This window comes from Dermochelys coriacea, chromosome 1, assembly GCF_009764565.3.
Source record: "Dermochelys coriacea isolate rDerCor1 chromosome 1, rDerCor1.pri.v4, whole genome shotgun sequence".
NCBI lineage: Eukaryota > Metazoa > Chordata > Testudines > Dermochelyidae > Dermochelys > Dermochelys coriacea.
Genome location: NC_050068.2, coordinates 2,408,122 through 2,433,250, shown reverse-complemented (window position 1 = coordinate 2,433,250; position 25,129 = coordinate 2,408,122). Strand labels below are relative to the sequence as shown.

General features: G+C 45.0%; 2 protein-coding genes across 2 annotated transcripts; both read left to right on the top strand.

Annotated features, from left to right (window-relative positions):
* Positions 1-3,032: 3,032 nt before the first annotated feature.
* On the top strand, positions 3,033-4,127 carry LOC119843305 (olfactory receptor 52R1-like). Its single transcript, XM_038372513.2, has one exon. The coding sequence runs from the start codon at positions 3,048-3,050 to the stop codon at positions 4,125-4,127; it is 1,080 nt and encodes a 359-aa protein (XP_038228441.1). The 5' UTR covers positions 3,033-3,047.
* Positions 4,128-23,159: 19,032 nt separating this feature from the next.
* LOC119863332 (olfactory receptor 52K2-like) lies at positions 23,160-24,210 on the top strand. Its single transcript, XM_038421636.2, has one exon. It carries the CDS (start codon positions 23,212-23,214, stop codon positions 24,208-24,210), a length of 999 nt encoding a protein of 332 aa, XP_038277564.2. The 5' UTR covers positions 23,160-23,211.
* The last annotated feature ends 919 nt before the right edge of the window (positions 24,211-25,129 follow it).

Sequence of the window (25,129 nt, the reverse complement as noted above, 5' to 3'; positions counted from 1 at the left end):
CCCTTTATCTCCTCTTCTCCAAGCTAAATATATCCAGTTGCTTCAGCCTTTGCTCATAAGGCTTGCATTCCAGCCCTTGAATCCGCTTTGTCTCTCAACTCTGGATCCTTTCTAGTTTCTCTATATCCTCCCTGTGGTTTGGTGACCAACACTGGACATGATACTCCAATTGTGGCCTAACCAGTGCCGAGTAGAGCGGTATAATCATCTCCTGTGACTGGCACGCTATACCTGTGTTAACGCAATCTAACACTGCATTTGCATCTATTTTTTTGCAACAGTAAATATATCCACATCTCTTAGAGATGTCACTTTATCATCCTAACCCCGGTGTAGAGAGCATGAAGTCGAAGGAAGAATTCTTCCACTGACCTAGCTCCCACTCTTGAGGAAAGTGGATTACCTGCACTTTTGGGAGAACCCCCGTCGTCGGTGTAAGTAGTGTTTACACTGAAGCGGTACAGCAGTGATACTGTAACATTTTAAGTGTAGACAAGCCCTTAAGCAGATCTTCAAGAAAAGCACCCAGTCTGGATCTGCAGCCATGGGGAGTTGTAGAATCCACAACTTCCCTCCGTAGTGTGTCCCAATGGTTAATCACCCTGAGTGCTAAAATTTTAGCCTTTTCTTCCAGCTGGATTTTGTCTGGCTTCAGCTTCCAACTCCTGGGCCCTGCTCTGCCTTTCTCTGCTAGATTACAGAGTGCATTACTACTCACAGATTTCTACCCATGGAAGTCTCCCCTTGATCATCTTTTTGATAAGATAAATAGATGAACCTCTTTAAGTCTCTAACTGTCAGGCATTTTCTCCAGCCTCTAAACATTTTTGTGGCCCTTTTCTGCACCCTCTCCAATTTTTCAACATCTTTTTTTAGAATGTGGACCCCAGAACTGGATACAGTCAGTTTCACCAATGCCATGTGCAGAGGTAAAATCCTTTCCCTTCTCCAACTCACGTCTCCCCAGTTTATGCATCCAAGGATCGCGTCAGTCCTTTTGGCCACAGCATCTCACTCGGAGCTCACAATGAGCCAGGTGTCCAGAATGACCCTTAAATCCTTTTCAGGGTCCCTGCATTCCATAATACAGTGCCCTAGTCTGTGGGTTGGGCCTGCATTCCCTGATCTAAGAGGATAAATATGCATTTGTCGGTATTAAAACATTTTGTTTCCATGGGCCCACCTCACCAAACGCTCCAGATAAATTATTATGCCTGCCCTGGGCCCCTCATTGTAATCACTCCACCAATCTTTGGGTCGTCCTCAAATTTCATTTGCAGTGATTTTCCATTTCCTTCCAAACCATTGATGAATGGAATCAGGTTTCTTTGACAAGCCCTCTTTTCCATAAACCCTCTTGTTGATGAGCATTAATTATATTCCCAGCCTTGTTTTTACTCTAATCCCAGACCAGCTTTTCCATTGTTTCCTAACCTTGTCAAATATTTTTTTTTAAACTTTCCCTTTCTTTTTTTGAATAATTTACTTTTAACACAGTACTGTCCTGTAGTTCCTTTTTTTTTTTTTTTGGCTCTGCTCCTGTCTGATTGTGTACTTCTGGTTCCAAATGAGATGTTGATCAGTCAGCTCTTAACCCTGGTGTTTGTAACTCTAAGGTTCTATTGTAGATGCTGTTTATTATCCTCTTTGATAGCTAATGGACCGGAAAGTATTTAATCATCTTAGGTGATATGAGTACATCATACCGCTTCTTTCCAAATGTAGAACAAAAAATATGTATTTAACACATCTATCTTTTCTGCAACATTAACAAGTTTCTTTTCTCGCTCTAGGAATTGGCCTAAACCTTTTCTAGGATTTCTTTTGTTCTTAATATACTTAATTATCTTCTTTTTGTGATCCTTAGCCCTGGCAAACATGTTTTTTTTCCCCTGATGTATCTAACGTCCCTTATCAGTGTTCATAACTTCCAATTTGTATTGCTTGCTACCTATGTCCATGTTTCTCATGTGTTATACATTGCTTTCCCCACCCTGAACAGCTGCCTTCAGTTTGTCACTAAACCAGGTTTTTAGCCAAAGTTGTCCACTTCCTTGACTTTGGAATTGTGACTTTCTAGTTATCTAATAACCTCTTCCAATAAAATTTCCTCTTTTCCTTCCCAGTTTTCTCTCTAAATTATTTCTCACAATCTGTTTTTCTGATAATTTGCCTCAAATTTAGGGAATTAGCCCCTTTGAAGCACTGTCTACAGATATTACTGGTTGGGAACTGTTCTGTTTGTCCATTGGAATGTAATCAGATACACTGTTTATTTTCCTCTCCTCTATCATATACCCCCTTAGTTGTCTCTTCTCGAAACTAAACAGTCCCAGACTTTTCAGTCTGTCTACATATGGCAGCCTCCCCCATTCTCATAGCCTGTCATGTCCTAAAAATCCCCTTTCTATCTGCTATATCCTTTATAGAGACTGGGTGACCAAAACTGAGCGTGTGTCCAGAACAGGTTATTCTCCATCCCATTGCTTAGATATGCGAACATTGTCTTTCTTTTCGCCACTACTGCAAATGAACAGGTGTTTCCGTGGAGCTTCAGGTCTTTTCCCTGATGCTTGGTCTAGTTGGGATGTTTCCCTATGTACCTGTCTCGGCAAAGCTTTGCTTTTTTTCCAGACTTAGATTTTGAGCAATCAGCTAAATAGGAAACTCCCTACAGCATGGGCTCTCTAGCCTGGGATTCATTGCATTAAGGAACAATTATGCATAGCCAGTATCCACACTCCGGTTTCCTGCTGGTGCCTATTAAGGATTCCCACACCACGATGTGTAGGAATTACTGATGCATGGAGCACCATTAAACATGGAATTGGCATTAGTAGATTCAGTGTTTCATAATTCATTTCTCTGAAATATGAAAATGTTATTTTTAGTGTGTGAAGAGCGACGAATCTGCTTCACCTATGAGAACAGCCCCCAATAGTGCATGTAGTGTCTAATATTAACATTGTCTCTCCACCAGGCATTTGTACTGCGACCATAACCCTAGAGCCTGGGCACATACAGGAAGTCTGGTGAACGTATGGTACATGCAGGAGACACCGTTCTGCCTCAGAGTTGGACACCTTCTCACCCGCTCTATGTCAGATTCCAACACAACTCACTTCACCAACCCCTCCATCTTCATCCTGCTGGGCATTCCTGGCCTGGAGACTGCCCATGTCTGGATCTCCATCCCCTTCTGCGCCATGTATGCCATAGCCATCTTGGGGAACTTCACCATCTTGTTCGTTGTAAAGACGGAGCCGAGCCTCCATGGGCCCATGTACTATTTCCTCTGCATGTTGGCCATCACCGACCTGATCCTGTCTACGTCCATCCTCCCCAAAACACTGAGCATCTTCTGGTTCAAATCCAGGGAAATAAATTTCAGTGCCTGCCTCACCCAGATGTACTTCCTTCACTGCTTTTTTGTGGTGGAGTCTGGGATCTTCGTGGCCATGGCCTTGGATCGTTATGTGGCCATCTGCGATCCCCTGAGACATTCCAGCATCCTGACAAACCCCGTGGTGGCCAAGATCGGCCTGGCCGTGGTACTGCGTGGTGGCATGCTCAAACTGCCCTCGATCCTCCTAGCAAGGCAGTGGCCATATTGCAGAACCAACATCATCCCCCACACGCACTGCGAGCACTTGGCTGTGGTGAAGCTGGCCTGTGCTGACACCAGCGTCTCTAGTTACTACGGCCTCTTTGTGGTAGTCTGTGTGATGGGTCTGGATGTGATTTTTATCACCCTGTCCTATATCCAGATCCTCAGGGTCGTCTTCAGCCTCCCCACAAAGGACGCCCGGCTCAAGATTTTTGGAACCTGCAGCTCCCACCTCTCTGCCATCTTAGCCTTTTACATCCCAGGTCTCTTCTCTTTCCTCACATATCGTTTTGGCCAAAATGTGCCCCTGCATTTCCACATTCTCATTGCCAATATGTACCTCCTGGTGCCCCCCATGATAAACCCCATCATCTACGGGGTGAGGACCAAACAGATCCGGAAGAGGCTTCTCCGGCTCATTACACATAAAGGAACAAATTTTTTCTCTTCATGCTTTGGCTCTCAGACCAAGTTCCGTGCAGATTTGGGTGGTGAGCTGGTGCTGGGCCCTTTTCCCTGAATCACTTACTGGTCAGTGAGAGAGATTAAATAATTCCCTGATTTTAGTGTGCTTTGTCAGCATGACAAACTGGGGAATCGGTCTGTGTACATCTCACTAATTCATAAGGTTGCCACCTTTCTAATTTCTGGTCTGGACTCCTGAGGTCCTGCCCCCTGCCCTGCCTCTTCCTCCAATGCCCAGCTTCTGCTCCGCATCTCATCTCAAGGCTCCACCCACTTCTGGGCTTTTCCCCGCAAGGTGCTGACCCTCTTGCTTGCTCCTCTTCTCTTCACCCTCTTCACCCGTCACTCGCTGAGTCTCCTCCACCAGCTGAGTTCCCTCTGCTGTGGGTCAGAGACAGGATCTGCTGCAGCCTGACAAGGACCCTGCAGTGAGTGCAGGAAGCATGCAGTGTTGGGCTCATCAGGCCATTCAGGAGTGGGGAGGGAAGCCTGGAAGCCGTATAAAAGCAGCTGAGGGTTGGGAGGAGGGTTGTTTGGCAGGTGGGTGAGATTGTGCATCATACAGCTTTTGGGCCCTGAAGTTTGGTTACAAAATCCTGAGGGAAGAGACCATTGTGTGACTTATTTCTTTAGCTTTGAGATCCCTTTTGTTCATCCCGGCCAGGAATCTGTAGCAGGCAGGGTCCATGCAATGGTTATGGGTTGGGACCCCATTTCCCTGAGCCAGGCCTTGGGGTCCAGGCAAGGGATCAGTTTTGAAGATAGGTGGATAACAGCTGAGAAAAGCAGAAGGATCAGCCTTTGCATTAGCTGGGAAGGCAGGATGCTGGGCAGAGGCCGAGGTGACGTTGGTACCTCACAGGGAGGGAGATAAATGGCACACCTGCCATTAGCCAGCTCTTTACACAAATACACAGCACCTTATCTGGAACTACAGGGCACCCATTGCCCAGGGGCTGAAGCTGAACAGTGAAGCTGAGTCTAACATTCGCTCTGCATGATGCTTTTGATCATTACATCTAGAAGCTCTTTATCTAGGCTGCTAGCAGTATTATCCCTATGTCATGGACTGACTGAGCCACACAATGGTAAAGTGGTTTACCCAAGGCCACACAGTGACTCGGTGGTAGGGCTAAGACTAGGAACCAGGAGTCCTGACCTCCCAACACCACTGCTCTGGCCATAAACTGGCACTGTTCTTCTGATACCAGTACATCACCATTAATCATAACTTCACACACAGATGATACTTGCATATAAACAGGATAGTCATACTTAGCAAATCATAACTTTCCCATTGACATCTGACCTGATATACTTTGTACAATTTTGTTGGAATTGCATAACTGTCGTAGCAACAGTGATTTCTTAGGAATGTGTATATCTGCCATATTGGCCTGTTCTTGCCAGATTCTGTGAGCAGATCCTGCTGTGATGTTTTTGACATAAATGATGACTGTATAGATCATTGTCGCAACCACTGTTATATATTTGCAGCAAATATTGTACAAACGTCATCATGTGAGGTGTCTATGAAAAGGTTATGATTTGCTGGTTATGTTTATGTGATCTGTATATGTGTACCGTTTTTGTTGTTGAAATTTTGAATATTGGCTGTGTACTCTTATCTCAATGTGTATTGATTGTGAGTAGCCTCAGTGAAGCATTTGCTCAGCTTCTTGAAAAAGGACTATTCCCAGTAAGTACCCAATCAAGAAACACTTAAGTGAAAATGAACTTTGGGAGACGCCAATCCACATCTGAGCTTTCCTGGGAATGTTCAAACTAACATGTAAACAATGGTGTCGGGCTGCAAACTATGTCATGCATGGACATGTGACTTGCCCATGTGACTCCAAGCGCCATCTTGCTGCTGTAGTTTTCCACAGTAAGAACAAAAGAGGTCCTTCCACAGGCAGAGAATATAAAAGGCCCTGAAAACCCCTTCATCTTGTCTTCAATCCTGCTTCTTGCCTCTGGAGGAACCTTACTACAAACTGAAGCTCTGAACAAAGGACTGAATGACCCGCCCCAGCTGTGGATGTTCTCCAGAGACTTGATTTAAACCTGAAGTTTATTCCATCACTGCTACAAGCCTGAACCAAGAACTTTGCCGTTCCTGCATGTATTTGATTCTATTTAACCAATTCCAGCTCTCATGTATATTTGTTTCTTTTTGTGAATAAACCTTCATCATAGTGATCAATGGCTCCATGTCTAGTTGGCAGCCGGTGTCAAGTGGAGTGCCCCAGGGGTCGGTCCTGGGGCCCGTTTTGTTCAATATCTTCATAAATGATCTGGAGGATGGTGTGGATTGCACTCTCAGCAAATTTGCGGATGATACTAAACTGGGAGGAGTGGTAGATACGCTGGAGGGGAGGGATAGGATACAGAAGGACCTAGACAAATTGGAGGATTGGGCCAAAAGAAATCTAATGAGGTTCAATAAGGATAAATGCAGGGTCCTGCACTTAGGATGGAAGAATCCAATGCACCGCTACAGACTAGGGACCGAATGGCTCGGCAGCAGTTCTGCGGAAAAGGACCTAGGGGTGACAGTGGACGAGAAGCTGGATATGAGTCAGCAGTGTGCCCTTGTTGCCAAGAAGGCCAATGGCATTTTGGGATGTATAAGTAGGGGCATAGCGAGCAGATCGAGGGACGTGATCGTTCCCCTCTATTCGACACTGGTGAGGCCTCATCTGGAGTACTGTGTCCAGTTTTGGGCCCCACACTACAGGAAGGATGTGGATAAATTGGAAAGAGTACAACGAAGGGCAACAAAAATGATTAGGGGTCTAGAGCACATGACTTATGAGGAGAGGCTGAGGGAGCTGGGATTGTTTAGTCTGCAGAAGAGAAGAATGAGGGGGGATTTGATAGCTGCTTTCAACTACCTGAAAGGGGGTTTCAAAGAGGATGGCTCTAGACTGTTCTCAATGGTAGCAGATGACAGAACGAGGAGTAATGGTCTCAAGTTGCAATGGGGGAGGTTTAGATTGGATATTAGGAAAAACTTTTTCACTAAGAGGGTGGTGAAACACTGGAATGCGTTACCTAGGGAGGTGGTAGAATCTCCTTCCTTAGAGGTTTTTAAGGTCAGGCTTGACAAAGCCCTGGCTGGGATGATTTAACTGGGACTTGGTCCTGCTTTGAGCAGGGGGTTGGACTAGATGACCTTCTGGGGTCCCTTCCAACCCTGATATTCTATGATTCTATGATTCATATTTTAGATTCTAAAGGATTGGCAACAGCGTAATTTGTGGGTAAGATCTGATTTGTATATTGACCTGGGTCTGGGGCTTGGTCCTTTGGGATCGGGAGAACCTTTTTTCTTCTACTGGTGTATTGGTTTTCATAACAATTCATCCCCATAACGAGCGGCCCTGGTGGTGATACTGGGAAACTGGAGTGTCGAAGGGAATTGCTTGTGTGACTGTTAGCCAATGGGGTGAAACCTAAGTCTTGTCTGTTTGGCTGGTTTGGTGTGCATTAATAGGAAAGGAACTCCAGATTTGGGCTGCAACTTCCCTGCTCTAAGCAATTTGTCCTGAGTTGATACACTCAATTGTGACCCTCCAGAGGCCACTTTGTTACAGCATCTAACAAGATCTCACCTGGATAGAAGAAAGGAGTAACTGCATTCTAGATAAAGCCAGTTTTCCCAACTTCTCTGCAGAGGGGTTGGCGTGGAAGAAGTGAAACCTCCCCAGAAGAGGGAAAAGAAAGAGAAGGTGTTGGTCCAGCCCCTTAAAAACACAGAGACTGGATGAGCCAGAAGAAGCTGGGGCAGGAGAGAGTAACAAAGGTAGCAAAGGGGGCTCTTTGGTTGCAGGGCTGTGGCTGCAGCAGAGAGACAGACTCCAGCTGGAGGAGAAGTCCTGAGTTTCAGGAGGTGGCCGCTGGACACCCCAGAGGGCTCTGACAAAATCTCAAAGAATGCTCCAGGGTGGTGAGGACAAGAGGCAAGGAATGGCATACAGGTGTTGTATTGTGTTTACCTGGATCTGGGGATCTCCTGTGCTGTCTAAAGTGGAGGAATTGTTTTAGCAACCTCTTTTGCAAAGCCTGGGTCTGTTTGCTTTAGGAATTATGTGCCCCAAAAGAGAGAAACTGGAAACAGAATGAGCCCATGCGAGAGCTCTGGGAATGGTGTGCTCAAGAAATTGGAGAGTCTGGGTGAGCAGAGCAAAAACTAGTCTCAGGGCCTTGGCATGCAGGTCTCCAATTCCAAAGAGAGGCGATAGAAAGGAAGCTGCACCCTGAGAGTGACCCTAGAAAGACAGAGCCAGACACAGGGCCTGAATGCTGCTCCAATTCAAAATCACATGGGGCCAGTGTGTGTGGGACCCAAACACACTTGTGTGTTGGGTGTCCACGTGCGGGACCTTAAGCAAGGCTGTGACAGCAAACCTGGAGCTGCTACATAGATGCTAGGGGACTGCGCGTGGAAGGAAAGTGGGGCTGGGTGGGGAGGTGTCAATAAGATGTCATCTTCTCCCAAATGTGGCCAATTCTCCTCTGCCCTCGGTGTTTCCATGAGTGGTCTGGTTCCTGGCCTGATCCAGCCAGAATCCCTGAAGGAAATGTTTCCTGAACCAGGCAGTGCTGGTTTGGGGTCAGGGAGATGATTTGTCTCTCCCTTGGATTGTGCTCCTCAGAATGGGCTCTGTCTCTCTACCACTTGTAATGTGCATAGAATCCTATGTGGTAGTTACAAATTATTAAGCTATTATTCCATCAACTTCAGTGGCAAATGCAGGTAAAGTACTGAGAATCACTGCATCTGAGAACTGATCTGGCTCGGCAAGTAGCAGTGTGTGTTACTCTGGTTATTAATCCAGGTAAAACTACCCTGGCCATTGTCATCAAGCAGACTGCAGTTGCAAACTGCAACCACCTTCAGTATTAACTTCTCTGGAGGAATTGCTGGGCAGGTAGTAGCTTCACAGACAGGGCTGGACACTGCTCAAAAGATGTGGGAGCTCGTAGAGTAGCAGCTGCTGCCCTGTTCCCTTCTGCAGCCTTTGTGGGGATTTCGTGGAAACAGATTTGCTACAAAGCTTCAGATCTGTAGAACAATAGGTACCCCAGCTCCCACTGATAGAAACAAAATGTGGGGGGCTGAGGAACTCTGGGCTGACATTTGCAATGCTTGTAGTCTCGAGAAGCTAGTCCATATCAAGGGCTACCACAAGATCAGGAGTCAGCATGTATTGAACCCAGCAAGTGCCCTCATCAGCTGTGTCAGTTTTGGCAGCTTTCAAGCTCGGGACACATTACTAGAGTGAAAGACCAGGAATTCTGAAGTGGCAAACTGAGGAATGCCACTACAAGGCCAGTGATCATGCTTGTGCCAAACTTCAGTGGTACAATAAGACTGCCACTGCGCGAATATACAACTTGACCACCTTGAACACCTTTCCAGAGATTGATTTGCACAGTGCTCAGTTTGCACGGAGGCTACGTTCCTTTGGGATCTGTCATGAAGATGATGATGATGATGACTGACCAGACAAATAGCTCCCCAGATACTGTGGAAAAGGGTCTGTTGACCCAGTAATGTGTGTGAGGGTGAGGTCTGACAAACAGAAAGTGCAGGTGATGGACTGAACAAGGAAAGTGAGAGCGACGTTTTCAGGGGGTCAGGTGTTGCGTGTGTCATGGGGAGCAGGGAAAACACCCGTTCCTTTTCCTTTGCTCTGTATCTCGGCTTTCTTTCCTCCTGTGCTACAGAGCAGAATGTCGTCTTTTTCAGGACATGGGTCTATGCCTTACATACAAATACAAAATTAGACCTCAGAGAGCTGTAGTTCTATTGGTATATTGCTCTTACACGTGTACCCCAAAGTAACACCCTGGCAACCCCAAATTCACCACTGTTATATAATTGCAACCAAGCTTGTTCACAATGTGTTATGTGACGTGTCAATGGAAAAGTTATGGTTTGCTGAAGGGGATTATCCTATCTGTATTCATGTCTCATTTTGTAGCTGAAGTTATGAATATTGACTATGTACCTGTATTTCAAATGTGTTTGCTTCGGTGGTAACTTCCACAAGGTAGTGTACATCCAGTCTATCCAGCACATTGTAAATGGATTATTCAAGTTGATGTCAATGAACACAGTGGGTCATGGAAGAAGCTTATCCACACCTGATTGGATTTTATAGAGATGTCCTAGCTAGAACATGGGTAATGGCCCTTGTTATGACTCATTGAAACATGCAAGGGCATGTGACCAGCTCCTGTGACACTGGACTCTACCTTGTGCCTGGACATTTCCACTAACTGTGCTGGGATCTTTGTTTGGGACAATGAAGTTCCCTCTACATTGCAGAAGCTATAAAAGGGAGAAGAGACATCACCAGTTGTTCTCACTGCCCCCACAATGGAACACTTGAAAACACAGCTAGAGGGAAAAGACTTTGACTAGTGAGGTGGTCCCAGGATGAAAAGGAGAAATCCTGGAGTGTTTATAAAGGATTGGTGAACTTTTTGTGCCATCAGGATGAGACACTGCTTGATTCAAATCCTGTCTAGTTTATAGAACTCAGATTGTGATTTTGCTTTATTTCTTAGGTAATCTACTTAATCTGTGTGCTATTACTTAGAATCACTTAAAATCTATTCAGTAGTTAGTATATCTGTGTTGTGTTTTGGTTTGAAGTGTAAAGGGAAAACTGTTACACTCCCCACATCGAGGGAGGGGAGACTGGTTAATAAACTTATGCAGGTCAGGCTTCTGACCAGGACAAGATGGTATAGCTCTGAGGTCCTATGCTGGGGATATGGGGGAAATTGGCTGGAGCCTCTTTATTGTTGGTTCCTGAGTGACTGGCAAAAACATTCCTGTAACTCTACTGGGTGTGTCCCTTCCTCTGTGGAGAAAGAAGTGGTTTGACGGGAAAAAGGCTAATGTAGAGCCCATCTTTAAAAAAGGGACCAAGGAGGATCCGGGGAACTACAGGCCAGTCAGCCTCACCTCAATCCCTGGAAAAATCATGGAGTAGGTCCTCAAGGAATCAACTCTGAAACACTTAGAGGAGAGGAAAGTGATCAGGAACAGTAAGCGTGGATTCAACAAGGGCAAGTCATGCCTCACTAATCTAATTGCCTTCTATGATGCGATAACTGGCTCTGTGGATGAGGGGAAAGCAATGGATGTATTATTCCTTGATTTTAGCAAAGCTTTTGATACGGTCTCCCACAGTATTCTTATCAGGAAGTTAAAGAAATATGGGCTGGATAAATAGACTATAAGGTGGATAGAAAGCTGTCTAGATTGTTGGGCTCAAAGGGTAGTGATCAATGACTCCATGTCTAGTTGGCAGCCTGTATCAAGGGGAGAGCCCCAACGGTTGGTCCTGGGGCCGATTTTGTTCAACATCTTCATTAATGATCTGGAGGATGGCGTGGATTGCACACTCAGCAAGTTTAACAAGTTGCAGAAGTTAATAAAGTGTGAGGAGAGGTAGATACACTGGAGCATAGGCATAGTATATAGAGGGACCTAGACAAATTGGAGGATTGGTCCAAAAGAAATCTGATGAGGTTCAACAAAGACAAGTGCAGAGTCCTGCATTAAGGATGGAAGAATCCCATGCACCGCTACAGCCTAGGGACCGAATGGCTAGGCAGCTGTTCTTCAGAAAAGGACCTCGGGGTTACAGTGGACGAGAAGCTGGATATGAGTCAACAGTGTGCCCTTGTTATCAAGAAGGCTAACAGCATTTTGGGCTATATAAGTAGGAGCATTGCCAGCAGGCCAAGGGACTTGATCGTTCCCCTCTATTCATCATTGGTGAGACCTCATCTGGAGTACTGTGTCCAGTTTTGGGCCCCACACTACAAGAAGGATGTGGAAAAATTGGTAAGCATCCAGCGGAGTGCAACAAATATGATTAGGGGACTGGAGCACATGACTTATGAGGAGAGGCTGAGGGAACTGGGATTGTTTAGTTTGCAGAAGAGAAGAATGAGGGGGGATTTGATAGCTGCTTTCAACTACCTGAAGGGGGGTTCCAAAGAGGATGGATCTAGACTGTTCTCAGTGGTACCAGATGACAGAAGAAGGAGTAATGGTGTCAAGTTGCAGTGGGGGAGGTTTAGGTTGGATATTAGGAAACACTATTTCACTAGGAGGGTGGTGAAACACTGGAATGTGTTACCTAGGGAGGTGGTGGAATCTCCTTCCTTTGAGGTGTTTAAGGCCAGGCTTGACAAAGCCCTGTCTGGGATGATTTAGTTGGGGATTGGTCCTGCTTTGAGCAGGGGATTAGACTAGATACCTCCTGAGGTCCCTTTCAACCCTAATATAGGGTTGGGATATGGGGGAAATTGGCTGCAGCCTCTTTATTATTGGTTCCTCCGTGACTGGCAAAAAACATTCATGTAACTCTGCTGCATGTTTCCTTTCCTGAGAATGTTTCTGTGAGTGCAGAACCTGGAGGGGTTTGCAGTTTTTCACATTATCACTGTGTGAGACGGGGCCCAGACTGGTATGCCAGAGGGCTCAGCGGCACTCCAGTTCCAGTTCCAGGATGCACCCTGGGGAAGTCTGTCACAGTGGCATAGCAAGCAATGGGAAATGCACAACTTGTTGTTCTGAGAGAGATCTGCATTTGATACAAGGGTGTGGAGATTTTAAGTGAGACGTTAGTGTGGTTGCTGTAACTCAGTCAAAGACGTTACCAGTTTGTTCCTTCCTGTTTCTTATTTTGGGAAAGGAAAGTAGGGACAAAAAGCAGTAAAATGAGGGATAACATAGGAGAATTTTGGAGCTCAGGCAGGGAGCAGCTGCCAGAGGAGGCTGAACACAGGAGGGCTATGGAACCAAACAACAAGAAATTGAGGAGAAAGAGGGAGAGCAGAAACACCAATTGGACTTGCTGGAAAAGGAGAACCAGAACCCTCCCACTCCAGTGATTTCCACCTCTCCAAAAATCCATAGATGGGAACAGCTCTGTCCTGCATACAATGAGGCAGGTGATATTGCTGACTAGATTCATAGATACTAAGATCAGAAGGGACCATTCTGATCATCTAGTCTGACATCCTGCACAGCGCAGGCCACAGAATCTCACCCACCCACTCCTGCGAAAAACCTCGCCTATGTCTGATTTCAGAGTAGTAGCCGTGTTAGTCTGTATTCGCAGAAAAGAAAAGGAGTACTTGTGGCACCTTAGAGATTAACAAATTTATCTGAGCATAAGCTTTCGTGAGCTACAGCTCACTTCATCCGATGAATGAATGCATCCGATGAAGTGAGCTGTAGCTCACAAAAGGTTATGCTCAAATAAATTTGTTAATCTCTAAGGTGCCGCAAGTACTCTTTTTCTACTTGTGAATACAGACTAACCTGGCTGCTACTCTGAAACCTGTATTTATAGTGCTGTGATGATGCTGCCCTTGGTGGGACACAACTAAGAGTATCAATTCAGGACAAATTGCTTAGAGCAGGTCAGTTACAGCCCAAATCTGCAGTTCCTGTCCGATTAAGGCAAACCAAACCAGCCAAACAGACAGGACTTAGGTTTTACCCCACTGGCTAACGAGAAGTTATACAAGCAATTCCCTTTGACACTCCAGTTTCCCAGTATCATCACCAGTGCCAGTCGTTATGGGGATGAATTGTTATGAAAACCAATACCCCAGGATAAGAAAAAAGGTTCTCCCGATCCCAAAGGACCAAGCCCAGACCCAGGTCATGCACAATCAGATCTAACCCACAAATCATGGTATTGCCAATCCTTTAGAATCTACAATATAAAGATTTATTCATAAAGGAAAAAGATATAGATGAGAGCTAGAATTGGTTAAATGGAATCAATTACATACAGTAATGGAAAGTTCTTGGTTCAGGCTTGTAGAGGTGATGGAATAAACTGGAGGCTCCAATCAAGTCTCTGGAGAACATCCACAGCTGGGATGGATTATTCAGTCCTTTGTTCAGAGTTTCAGTTTGTAGCAAGGTTCCTCCAGAAGTAAGAAGCAGGATTGAAGACAAAATGGAGGTGAGGCAGCTGCCTTTTATAGTCTCTTCCAGGTAGAAGTACCCCTTTTTGTTCTTACTGTGGAAAATTACAGCAGCAAGATGGAGCTTGGAGGCAGAAGGGCAAGTCACATGTCCATGCATGACATAGTTTGCAGGCCGACACCATTGTTTCCATGTTAGTTTAAATATTCCCAGGAAAGCTCAGATGTGGATTGGTATCTCTCAAAGTTCATTGTCGGTTAAGTGTTTTTTGATTGGGCACTTACTGAGAATTGTCCTTTTTGAAGAAGCTGACCAAATGCTTCACTGAAGCTACTTTAAATCAAAACACATTGATATACAAATATATAGAAAATATTCAAAACTTCAACTACAAAAATGGTACACATATACAGAGAGCATAAACATTACCGGCAAATCATAAGCTTTTCATAGACACGTTACACAACAACCTTTGTACAAAATTTGCTTCAAATATCTAACAGTGGTTGCATCAGTGATTTATACTGTCAAAGGTTATGTCAGTAACGTCACAGCTGCCAATCTATAAAAAGGGAAATAAGGACAACCTGGGGAATTACAGAGCTGTCAGCTTAACATCTTTACCTGGAAAGAAAACAGAGCAAATAATTTAAGCAATCAATTTGCAAACATCCAGAAGATAATTCACTGATAAGTAACAATCTCCTGTCAAAATGGAAGAGTCCAGAAGGTGCTATCATTGTAATTCCACTGATCACCTGAGGAATAAATGCCCTGTGCTGGGAGGGCATTTATTTATATAATTTATATATATATACACACACAGTACATGAAAAGATGGGGTTGCCTTACCAATTCTAACAAGACAATTCAATTAAAGTGGGCTATTATCAACGTGAGGAAAAATACTTATGTAGTGGTAATCAAGGTGGCCCATTTCAAACAGATATATATATATATCTTTTTACTGTATTTTCCTCTCCATGAATCTGATTAAGTGGATTTTAGCCCACAAAAGCTTTGCCCAAATAAATTTTTTAGTCTCTAAGGTGCCAGAAGTACTCCTCATTGTTTTTGCTGATAAAAATTAACACAGCTACTACTCTGAAACCTGTAACTATGTACCAGTATTTCAAATGTGTTTGCTCCTGGGTAACACCCACAATATAGTTTACATCCAGTCTAGCCAGCACATTGTGGATGTACCATTCTGGGTAATGGCCCATTAAGAAACACAATAGGCCTTAGAAGAAGTTTATCCGCACCTGATCGACTGTCCTGTGAACATTCTAGCCAGGATATGGGTTATGGCCCCTGCTATGACTCATTGAAGCATGTAAGGGCGTGTGACTAGCTCATGTGACACTGGACTCCATTTTATACCTGCACTTTCCCACTAATTGTGCTGGGGGCTTTTGCTTAGAAAAATGAAATTCCCTCCACATGGCAGAAGCTATAACAGGGGGAAGCAACATCATAACTTTGCCTCACTTCTCCCACAATGCAACACCCAGAAACAGCTTAGGAACAAGGACTGAACTGTGGCTGTGGTCCCAGGCTGAATGCGGTTCTAGCCTGTGTATGGAAGACTTGTGGGCTGTTTGTCCCATCAGGGTGAGACACTTCTTGATTCAAATCTTGTCTAGTGTATAGAACATACATTGCAATTTAGTTTATTTCTAAGGTAACAAACTTTGATCTGTACGCAATTACTTCTAGTCACTTAAAATCTATCTTTCTGTACTGAATAAATATATTTAATATATATATATATATATATTTCCCTAAAACAGTGTGTTGTTTGAAATACAAAAGGGAAATCTCCTCAGGAAATGGAGTTGGTGCATTGTTCTCTCCACATTGAGGGAGGGGCAGACTGGGTAATTAATGTACACTGGTCAGTCTTCTGACAAGGGCAAGAAAGTACAGCTCTGGGGTCTTAGGCTGGGGAACTGAGGGGAATTGGCTAGAGCCTCGCTATTGTTGTTTCATGAGTGGCTAGTGAAAGCAGTCATGTATCTGCAGCTGAGTATGTCCCTGTCTGTGTATGGCTGTTGAAAATGCAAAACCTGGAGAGGATAACAGCTTCCCATAGCCTCACAGTTTGATAGGGAGCCCAGATGGGGATATCAGAAGACTCAGCGGTATTCCAGTTCCAGGTTACACCTCAGGGAACTTTGTCACACCCACCCAATGAACAGGCCCTCCTAAAACTTGAGTCCATTTCCCTCTTGTCATGTACTCAGTTACTGATGGAGAGATGGTGGTTACAGTAGGTAAGTCAGGACTCAAGGGTTCTGTCTGTCATTCTCTGTGGGACCTTTTCCAAGTCACATCTCCCTTTACCTGAATTTACCTACCTGTATAATGAGGATATGTTGATAGGGACTTTACATAGCTAGGTGTTTTCAAAATCCGTCAGTGAAAGGTGTTGCACAGTATGATGATAGTTCTTGATGAGAATTACTGATTTCTGATCCCTTAGTGACAGCCCTGTGTGCCTGCAGAAAGTGCTCATGTCTCCATTCAGTGATCTGTCTCCAGATCTGTCTGTCTACTATCTACCAAGCCATTCTGGGCATTTACAGGGTATCAGACTCTATGGAGGCCAAGGCATTATCCCTAGTTTCCTTCCTAATCAATTTTAATCTTTAAATATACACAAATACACAGAGCAGCCAATTCCTCTCTGACTCAGCAGAGACCTCCACAGTTCTCATCTCCCATTGGGAAGGTCCCTTAATTACTGTTTACTCCTAAAGCTGGAAAAAAACACAGAAGTGCAAACATGGAAAGAAAGACATTGGCTAGAGTGTCTCCGGTCTCCAGCCTGTTTGCTTCCAGATGCCACTTCGCCCTTAGAGGCTGAGCGAACCCCACTGGGATTGCACAGAGCTATATTATAAATGGTGCATGCCTATGTGTTGGCTCTTGGCGTTGGACGTTGATGCAGATGCTGGGGTCAGAGAGGTGTGGGACACAAGTACCTGAGGGGGATTCCCAGGAAAGACATGTCAGTCTCACAATTCACAGGTACCCATCTCTAGCTGAAGAGCTCATCTACTCGACAGACCTAGTGTAATGTGGGGGTGATGGGATTGTGAACAAGTCTGTTCTCCTTTCTGCTCTGCACAGCCCTTAAACATCCCAGGGTCCTTGCCACAGTGGTGAGTTTCCTCCTGTATGACTGTCGAAAATGTAATTCCTTTTTGTGCACTCCCACCCACCCCTGCCAATGGCCACAAGCCCCAGGGTGGCTGTGGTTTAGCGGCACAGTGGATCTTTCATGATTAAAGGTGTTAGTAGATGTACAATACAAGGCCAAATTCGGTGGTCATGCTCTGTATTTTGCTCAGGCCCCACTGAAGCAAAATTCCCCTTGGAGTAAGAACTGAGTACAGACCTCAGGAGTCAGCTGTGTTAATGCACAGAGACTGTCACCTACTCCTCTTTCAATATAGGACTGTCGCTGTTAACAGGGGTGGGGGTGCATGGACTGTTACCAGACTTTTATCTGCTGCAAAGCATTGAGGTGGAAGGGCGCCTCACTGGAATGATTATGAGAATTTTTCAACATGGGCAAAACATCTTCTCTCCTAGCTTCATTCGAGTCGTCAGCTGAATTGTTCTGCCTGAAACTTTCAAAACACAGTTCAGCCAGAAACAGACACCCGGCATTGCAAATATAAGTCCAAACCTTTAAAGTTTGGCAAACTTATAAACAAAAGAAAATGAGGTCCCCTAATTGAAGGGGTCAGACAGCCTTAACTAAGGGTGCCAGCAGAATCACCTGCAATGGCCCATCCATTTGTGAGTCCCATTCAGCTAAACTCTTTGCTCCAATAATGTCAGTGGCAAGGAGTTCCACAGGACAAATATGGATTATGTCAACAATTTTCTTTTATCGGGGGTAGATGTTCACATTTTCAATGTAATTGAATGTTCCCTTGTTCGTGTGTTGTGAAACAGAGTAAATATAAATGCCTGACCTACTCTCTTTGTTGATAGATTCATATGATTTAAGGTCAGAAGGGACCATCTGATCATCGAGCCTGATGTCCTATATAACATAGGCCATTAAATTTTACCCAGTTACCCCTGATTCGAGGTTCATAACTTGTGTGTGACCAAGACCTGTTCCACTCTCGGATTTTACATCCATAGAATCATTGACCCATGGGGTTAGAAAGGAATGCAAGGGTCAGCTAATCTGACTCGCTGCCAAGATGCAGGATGTGTTGTGTCTAAACCATCCCAGACAGATGTCCCACCATTTTGGGATACCTCCAGCGAAGGTGCTTACACAACCTCCCATAGTGTCTGTTCCATTGTTCTCCTGTTCTTAAAGTTTTTTTCTCAGATATAATCTAAATGTGCTCTGCTAGAGTTTGAACCCATTGCCTGTTGTCCTGTGTTCTGTGACAGAGAGAATAACATTCCTCCATCTGTCTTATCCCAGCCTTTCAAGTACCTGAAGACCGCTCCTGTCATAAATATAAAGGGAGGGGTAACCACCTTTCTGAATACAGTGCTATAAAATTCATCCTGGCCAGAGGCAACATCCTGTTACCTGTAAAGGGTTAAGAAGCTCAGCTAACCTGGCTGGCACCTGACCCAAAGGACCAATAAGGGGACAAGATACTTTCAAATCTTGGGTGAGGGGGAGGCTTTTGTTTGTGCTCTTTGTTTACCTGGTTGTTCTCTCTTGGGACTGAGAGAGGCCAGACAGAAATCCATCTTCTCCAACCCATCCTAATCCAAGCCTCCAATATTGCAATATAAGGTTTTGCCAGAGGGGGATCCTCTGTGTTTTGAATCTGAATAGCCTGTAAAGTATTTTCCATCCTGATTTTACAGAGATGATTTTTACCTTTCTTTTTTAAAAAAAAATAAAATCCTTCTTTTAAGAACCTGAATGATTTTTCCATTGTTCCAAGATCCAGGGGTTTGGGTCTTTGATGATTTTGTAACAAATTGGTGAGGATATTATTCTCAAGCCTACCCAGGAAAGGGGGTGTGTAGGGCTTGGGGGGATATTTAGGGGGAAGACATCTCCAAGTGGGCTCTTTCCCTGTTCTTTGTTTAAAATGTTTCATGGTGGCAACATAGAGTTCAAGGACAAGGCAAAGTTTGTACCTTGGGGAAGTTTTTAACCTAAGATGGTAAGAATAAGTTTAGGGGGTCTTTAATGTGGGTCCCCACATTATACCTTAGAGTTCAGAGTGGGGAAGGAACCCTGACATGGTGGCAGAGCGGTGGGATCATTTTGAACCAAAAGCACAGAGCTGAAGAGGTTTTTTTTTTTTTTAAGCTGAGAGCAGCTAGACGGTTTTCTGTCTATTTGCCTGGAGACAGAGGTGTTAGGTTTTTTTACAAAGGGATTTTTCTTTTTTGAGCTGGAGTTTTCTCTACCTAAAGGCAGGGTAGTTAACCTCCTTCAGGAAAATTCACATAAAACAGAAGATAAACTAATCCACCTTGCCTGGCTTACCTATACTGGTTGCAATATTGGAGACTTGGATTAGGATGGGTTGGAGAAGAGGAATTTCCGTCTGGCCTCTCTCAGTCCCAAGAGAAAACAACCACGTAAACAAAGAGCACAAACAAAAGCCTCCCCCCACCCAAAAATTTGAAAGTATCTTGTCCCCTTATTGGTCCTTTGGGTCAGGTGCCAGCCAGGTTAGCTGAGCTTCTTACAGGTAACAGGATGTTGCCTCTGGCCAGGAGGGATTTTATAGCACTGTATATAAAAAGGTGGTTACCCTTCTCTTTATATTTATGACAGCTCCCATCTCCCCCTCAGTCTCCTCTTTTCCAAACCAAACACAAATGGTTGCTTCATCCCTTGCTCGTCTGGCTTGCCTTCTACCCCTTTGATCATCGTTTTCATTTGCCTCTGGATCGTTTCCAGTTTCTCTACATTCTTCCTATACACTGGTGACCCAAACTAGACACAATACTCCCACTACGGAGTAGATGAGTACTATCATCTCCCATGATTTGCATTTGCCTTTTTTAAAAAAATCCACACCCCTGAAAGATGCAGCTATATCAACCTAACCCTGGTGTAGATGGCATTAGGTCAATGGAAAAATTCTTCAATGGACCTAGCTACCCCTCCTGGGGAGGTAGATTAACTACTCTGACAGGAGAACCCCTGCTGTCAGTGTAAGTAGTGTCAATATTGAAGCACTATGGCAGAGCCATTGTAGCTTTTTAAATGTGGACGAGCCCTCAAGCAGATCTTCCAGAAAAGCATCCAGTCTGGATCTGCACACATGGTGTCAGGGTTCCTTCCCCACTCTGAATTCTGGGATACAGATGTGGGGACCTGCATGAAAAACCCCCTAAGCTTATTCTTACCAGCTTAGGTTAAAACTTCCCCAAGGCACAGATTCCCTTCTTGCCTTGGGATCGTTGCCACCACCAACTGATGTAACAAACAATCAGGGAAAGGACGACTTGGAGTCCTATTCCACAAAAAAATTCCCTCAAGCCTATAGACCCCCTTTCCTGGGGAGGCTTGAGAATAATATCTTCACCAATTGGTTACAAAATGATCAAAGACCCAAACCCCTGGGTCTTGGAACAATGGAAAAATCAGTCAGGTTTTTAAAAAGAAGGATTTTATTTAAAGAGAAAACGTAAAAGAATCACCTCTGTAAACTCAGGCTGGTAGTTAACCTTACAGAGTATCAGAAAATTCAAAGAGCCCAGAGGAACCCGCTCTAGCCTTAGTTTCAATGTTACAACAAAATAGGGTTAAACCTCCCTCTAGCAAAGGGAAAATTCACAAGTTGAGAAAACAAAGGTAAACTAATATGCCTTGCCTAGCTGTTATTTACAAGTTTGAAATATGAAAGACTTGTTCAGAAAGATTTGGAGAACATGGATTGATGTCCAGTCCCTCTTAGTCCCAAGAGTGAATGGCCACAGAAACAAAGAACCCAAAACAAAACCTCTGCCCCCTGAGATTTGAAAGCATCTTTTGTCCCCATTGGTTCCTTTGGCCAGGTGCCAGCCAGGTTATTTGAGCTTCTTAACCACTTACAGGTAAGGAGGAATTTTAGGCTACCCTTATGGTTATGACACATGGGGAGTTGGAGAATCCACCCCTTCCCTTCTCAGTGTGTTCCAAACGTTAATCGCCCAGACTGCTAAACTTGGCTCTTATTTCCAACTGGAATTTGTCTGGCTTCAGATTTCAGCGATTGGGTCTTGCTCCGCCTTTCCTCAATAGATTATAGAGCATGTTATTGATATTTAAGATGAATAAATGAAGTTCTTTAAGTCTCTCTCTCCCTGACCACCATTTTCTCCAGTCTCCAAACATTTTTGTGGCTCTTTTCTGCACCCTCTCCAATTTTTCAACGTCATGTCTGAAATATGGACCCCGGGACTGGATGCAGTTGGTTTCACCTATACCATGTGCAGAGGTAAAATTGTTCCCCTGCTCCAAGTCACTGCTACCGTGGATCCCCACATCACCCTTTTGGCCACAGCATCACACTGGGAGCTCACAATGAGTTTGTTGTCTACAATGACCCCTAAATCCTTTCCAGGGTCCCTATGTCCCATAATACAGTGCCCTAGTCTGTGGGTCAGGCCTCCATTCCCTGTTCAGAGAGGATCACTTTGTATATGACTATATTAAAACATTTTCTTTGCATGGGCCCAGCTCAACAAAACACACCAGATCAATCAGTATGCCTGCCCTGGGCTCCTCATTGTAACCAATCTGCCAATCTTTGGGTCATCTGCAAATTTTATCTGCAGTGATTTTCTATTTGCTTCCAGAGCATTGCTGAAAATATTAAATAGTATTGGGCCAAAACCGGATCCCTTCAGAACCACATAGAAACACCCCCATTCACTGACAATGGCCCATTGACACCTGCTTTCTAAGCTCTTTCAGTTAGCCAGTTTTTAGTCCACTTTACATGTGCTCTACTGATATTGTACAGTGTGCAGTTTTCTATCTGAACTTTTCCCCCTACTAAAACAAATGCCTCAGAGAAATCCATCTATTGCATCTGCTTGGTTCCCTTGATCAATCAAAAGTGCCCTCTCATTGAAGGGTGAAATCGGGTTTATTTGACAAGACGTGTTTTCCATAAGCCATGTTGTTGACGGGCATTAATTATATTCCTATGATTTTTTTAACTAATCCCAGACCAGCTTTTCCCTTGTTTCCTAACTTTGTAAACTCTTTTTTTAAAAACTTTCCCTTTTTTTATTCGCAAAAGGAAAAGGAGTACCTGTGGCACCTTAGAGACTAACAAATTTGTTAGTCTCTAAGGTGCCACAAGTACTCCTTTTCTTTTTGCGAATACAGACTAACACGGCTGCTACTCTGAAACCTTTTTTTATTGAATACTCTACTACGTTTAACACAGAACTGTCCTGAATTTGCCTCCCCCTGCCTTTTTTTCTTTTTCTTTTTGGCTCTCCGGCTGCCTCACTGTGTACTTCTGGTTCTGAGTGAGATGTGCGCTTCATCAATCAGTTTGTAACTCTGGTGTTTGGTACTCTAAGATTCAATTGTAGATGCTGATGGACTGAAAACTATTTCATCATCTCAGGTGATATATGTTTCTCATTCCGCTTCTTTCCAAATGCAGAACACAACTGTATCTTGAAGATATCTACCTTTTCTGCAAAATTTACAAACTTGGTTTGTCCCTCAAAGAATTGGCCTAAATCTTTCTAGGATTTCTTTTGTTCTTAATATACTTTAATACCCTCCTTTTTGTGATCCTTAAACCTGCCAGGGTGAGTTCTAATTGGGATGTTTCCCTCTGGTACATGTTTCTTTTTCACTCTTAGATTTTGAGCAACCGAGTGAATGGAGAACTCCCTACAGCATGGACTTTCTAGCCTGGGTGTCATTGCTTTAAGGAATAATGATGGATAACCAGTATCCACACTCATGTTTCCTGCTGGTGCCTATTAAGGTTTCCCACACCATGATGTGCAGGAATTATTGACACATGGAGCACCATAAAATGTGGAATTGGCATTAGTAGGGTCACTTGTTCATAATTCATTTATCTGAGTAGTAGTGTCTCATATTAACCTTGTCTCTCCATCCAGGCATTTGTACTGTGACCATCACCCTAGACCCTGGGCACATACAGGAAGTCAGAGGAACATACATTACATGCAGGAGACACCGTTCTGCCTCAGAGTTGGATACTTTCTTCCCTACTCCATGTCAGATTCCAACATAACCTACTTCACCAACCCCTCCACCTTCATCCTGATGGGCATCCCTGGCCTGGAGTGGGCTCATGTCTGGCTTTCCATCCCCTTCTGTGTCATGTATGCCATAGCCATTTTGGGGAACTTCACCATCCTATTTGTCGTGAAGAGGGAGCTGAACCTCCGTGCCCCCATGTACTATTTCCTCTGCATGCTGGCAGTCAGCAACCTGGTCCTGTCTACATCCCTGCTGCCCAAAATGCTGATCATCTTCTGGTTCAATTCCAGGGAGATCAACTTCAGTGCCTGTCTCACCCAGATGTACTTCATTCACTCCTTCTCAGCGATGGAGTCTGGGATTCTCATGGCCATGGCTTTTGATCGCTACGTGGCCATCTGCCATCCCCTGAGACATTCCACCATCCTGACAAACCCCGTGGTGGCCAAGATCGGCCTGGCTGTGGTGCTGCGTGGTGGCATGCTTGGACTGCCCTGTGCCTTCCTGGCGAGGCGGTGGCCATATTGCAAAACCAACATCATCCCCGATACGTACTGCACACATATAGCTGTGGTGAAGCTGGCCTGCACTGATACCCGCATCAGTAGTTACTATGGCCTCTTTGTGCTCTTCTGTGTGATAGGTCTGGATATGTTTTTTGTTGCATTGTCCTATATGCAGATCCTCAGGGCCATCTTCAGCCTCCCCACAAAGGATGCCCGGCTCAAGACTTTGGTGACCTGCAGCTCCCATCTCTTTTCCATCTTAGCCTTTTACATCCCAGCTGTCTTCTCCTCCCTCATGTACCGGTCTGGCCAGAATGTGGCCCTTCATTTCCGTGTTCTCGTTGGCAACTTGAACCTCCTGGTGCCCCCCATGCTAAACCCCATTATCTACGGAGTGAGGACCAAACAGATCCAGGACAGGCTGCTTCGGCTCTTTATTCATAAAGACATCTAAATTTCTCCCCTGATACTCTGGCTCTCAGACCAACCTGCATGCAGAGCTGGCTGATGACGTGATGCTGGGCCCTCTTCCCTGAATCACTGACTGGACAGTCAAAGTGACATTGAATCTTTTCCTGGCCTTACTGTGCTGTGTGAGCATGACAGACTGGGGCATCAGTCTGTGTACAACTCATTAACTCATAGGGTTCCTACCTTTCTAGTTGCTTTTAACTGGACCCTTGATGCTCTGCGCTCTGCCCCACCTATTCCCTCAAGGCCCTGCCCCCTTTTCCACTTCTTACAGCAAGGCCCTGCCGCTGTTCTGCCTCTTCCTCCAAAAACCCACCCTTGATGCTCACTGCTCTTCTCCCCAGCCCCAGCCACTCGCTGCATCATCTCCACCTCCATACCGTGGTGCGCCCTCAGCAGGTCCCCCTCTGCTCCAGGTCTGGGATGGGAGCTGCTGCAGCCTGATGAGTAGCCTGCAGTGGATGCAGTACTGGGGCCGACAGGACAACCAGGGGTGGAGAGGGAAGCCAGGAAGACGCATAAAAGCAACTGAGGGTTGGGATCAGGGTTCTGAGGCAGGCGGGAGAGACTATGCATCATGCAGCTTGTGGGCCCTAAAGGTCAGCTCCAAAGTCCCGAGGGAAGAGACCATTGTGTGGCTTATTTCTTTAGCTTTCAGCTCCCCTTTGTTCCTCCTGGCTGGGGGCCTCTAGATGGTAGGGTAAGCACTGAGAGCCCTTTGCTCTGAGCCAGGCCTCGGGGGCAGGACAAAGGATCAGGTGTGAAGTTAGGTGAACAACAGCTGAGAGACGCAGAAGGATAGTCCCCTGTGTTATCTGGGAAGGTGGGATGCTGGCCAGAGGCCGGGGTGGCTGCAGTACCATTGAAGGTATCTCAGGTAGTGCCCCCAAATGGAGACCCCC

Excerpts from the sequence above, each read along its gene's own strand:
- LOC119843305 (XM_038372513.2), top strand. The coding sequence starts at position 3,048 with ATGCAGGAGACACCGTTCTGCCTCAGAGTTGGACACCTTCTCACCCGC.
- LOC119863332 (XM_038421636.2), top strand. The coding sequence starts at position 23,212 with ATGCAGGAGACACCGTTCTGCCTCAGAGTTGGATACTTTCTTCCCTAC.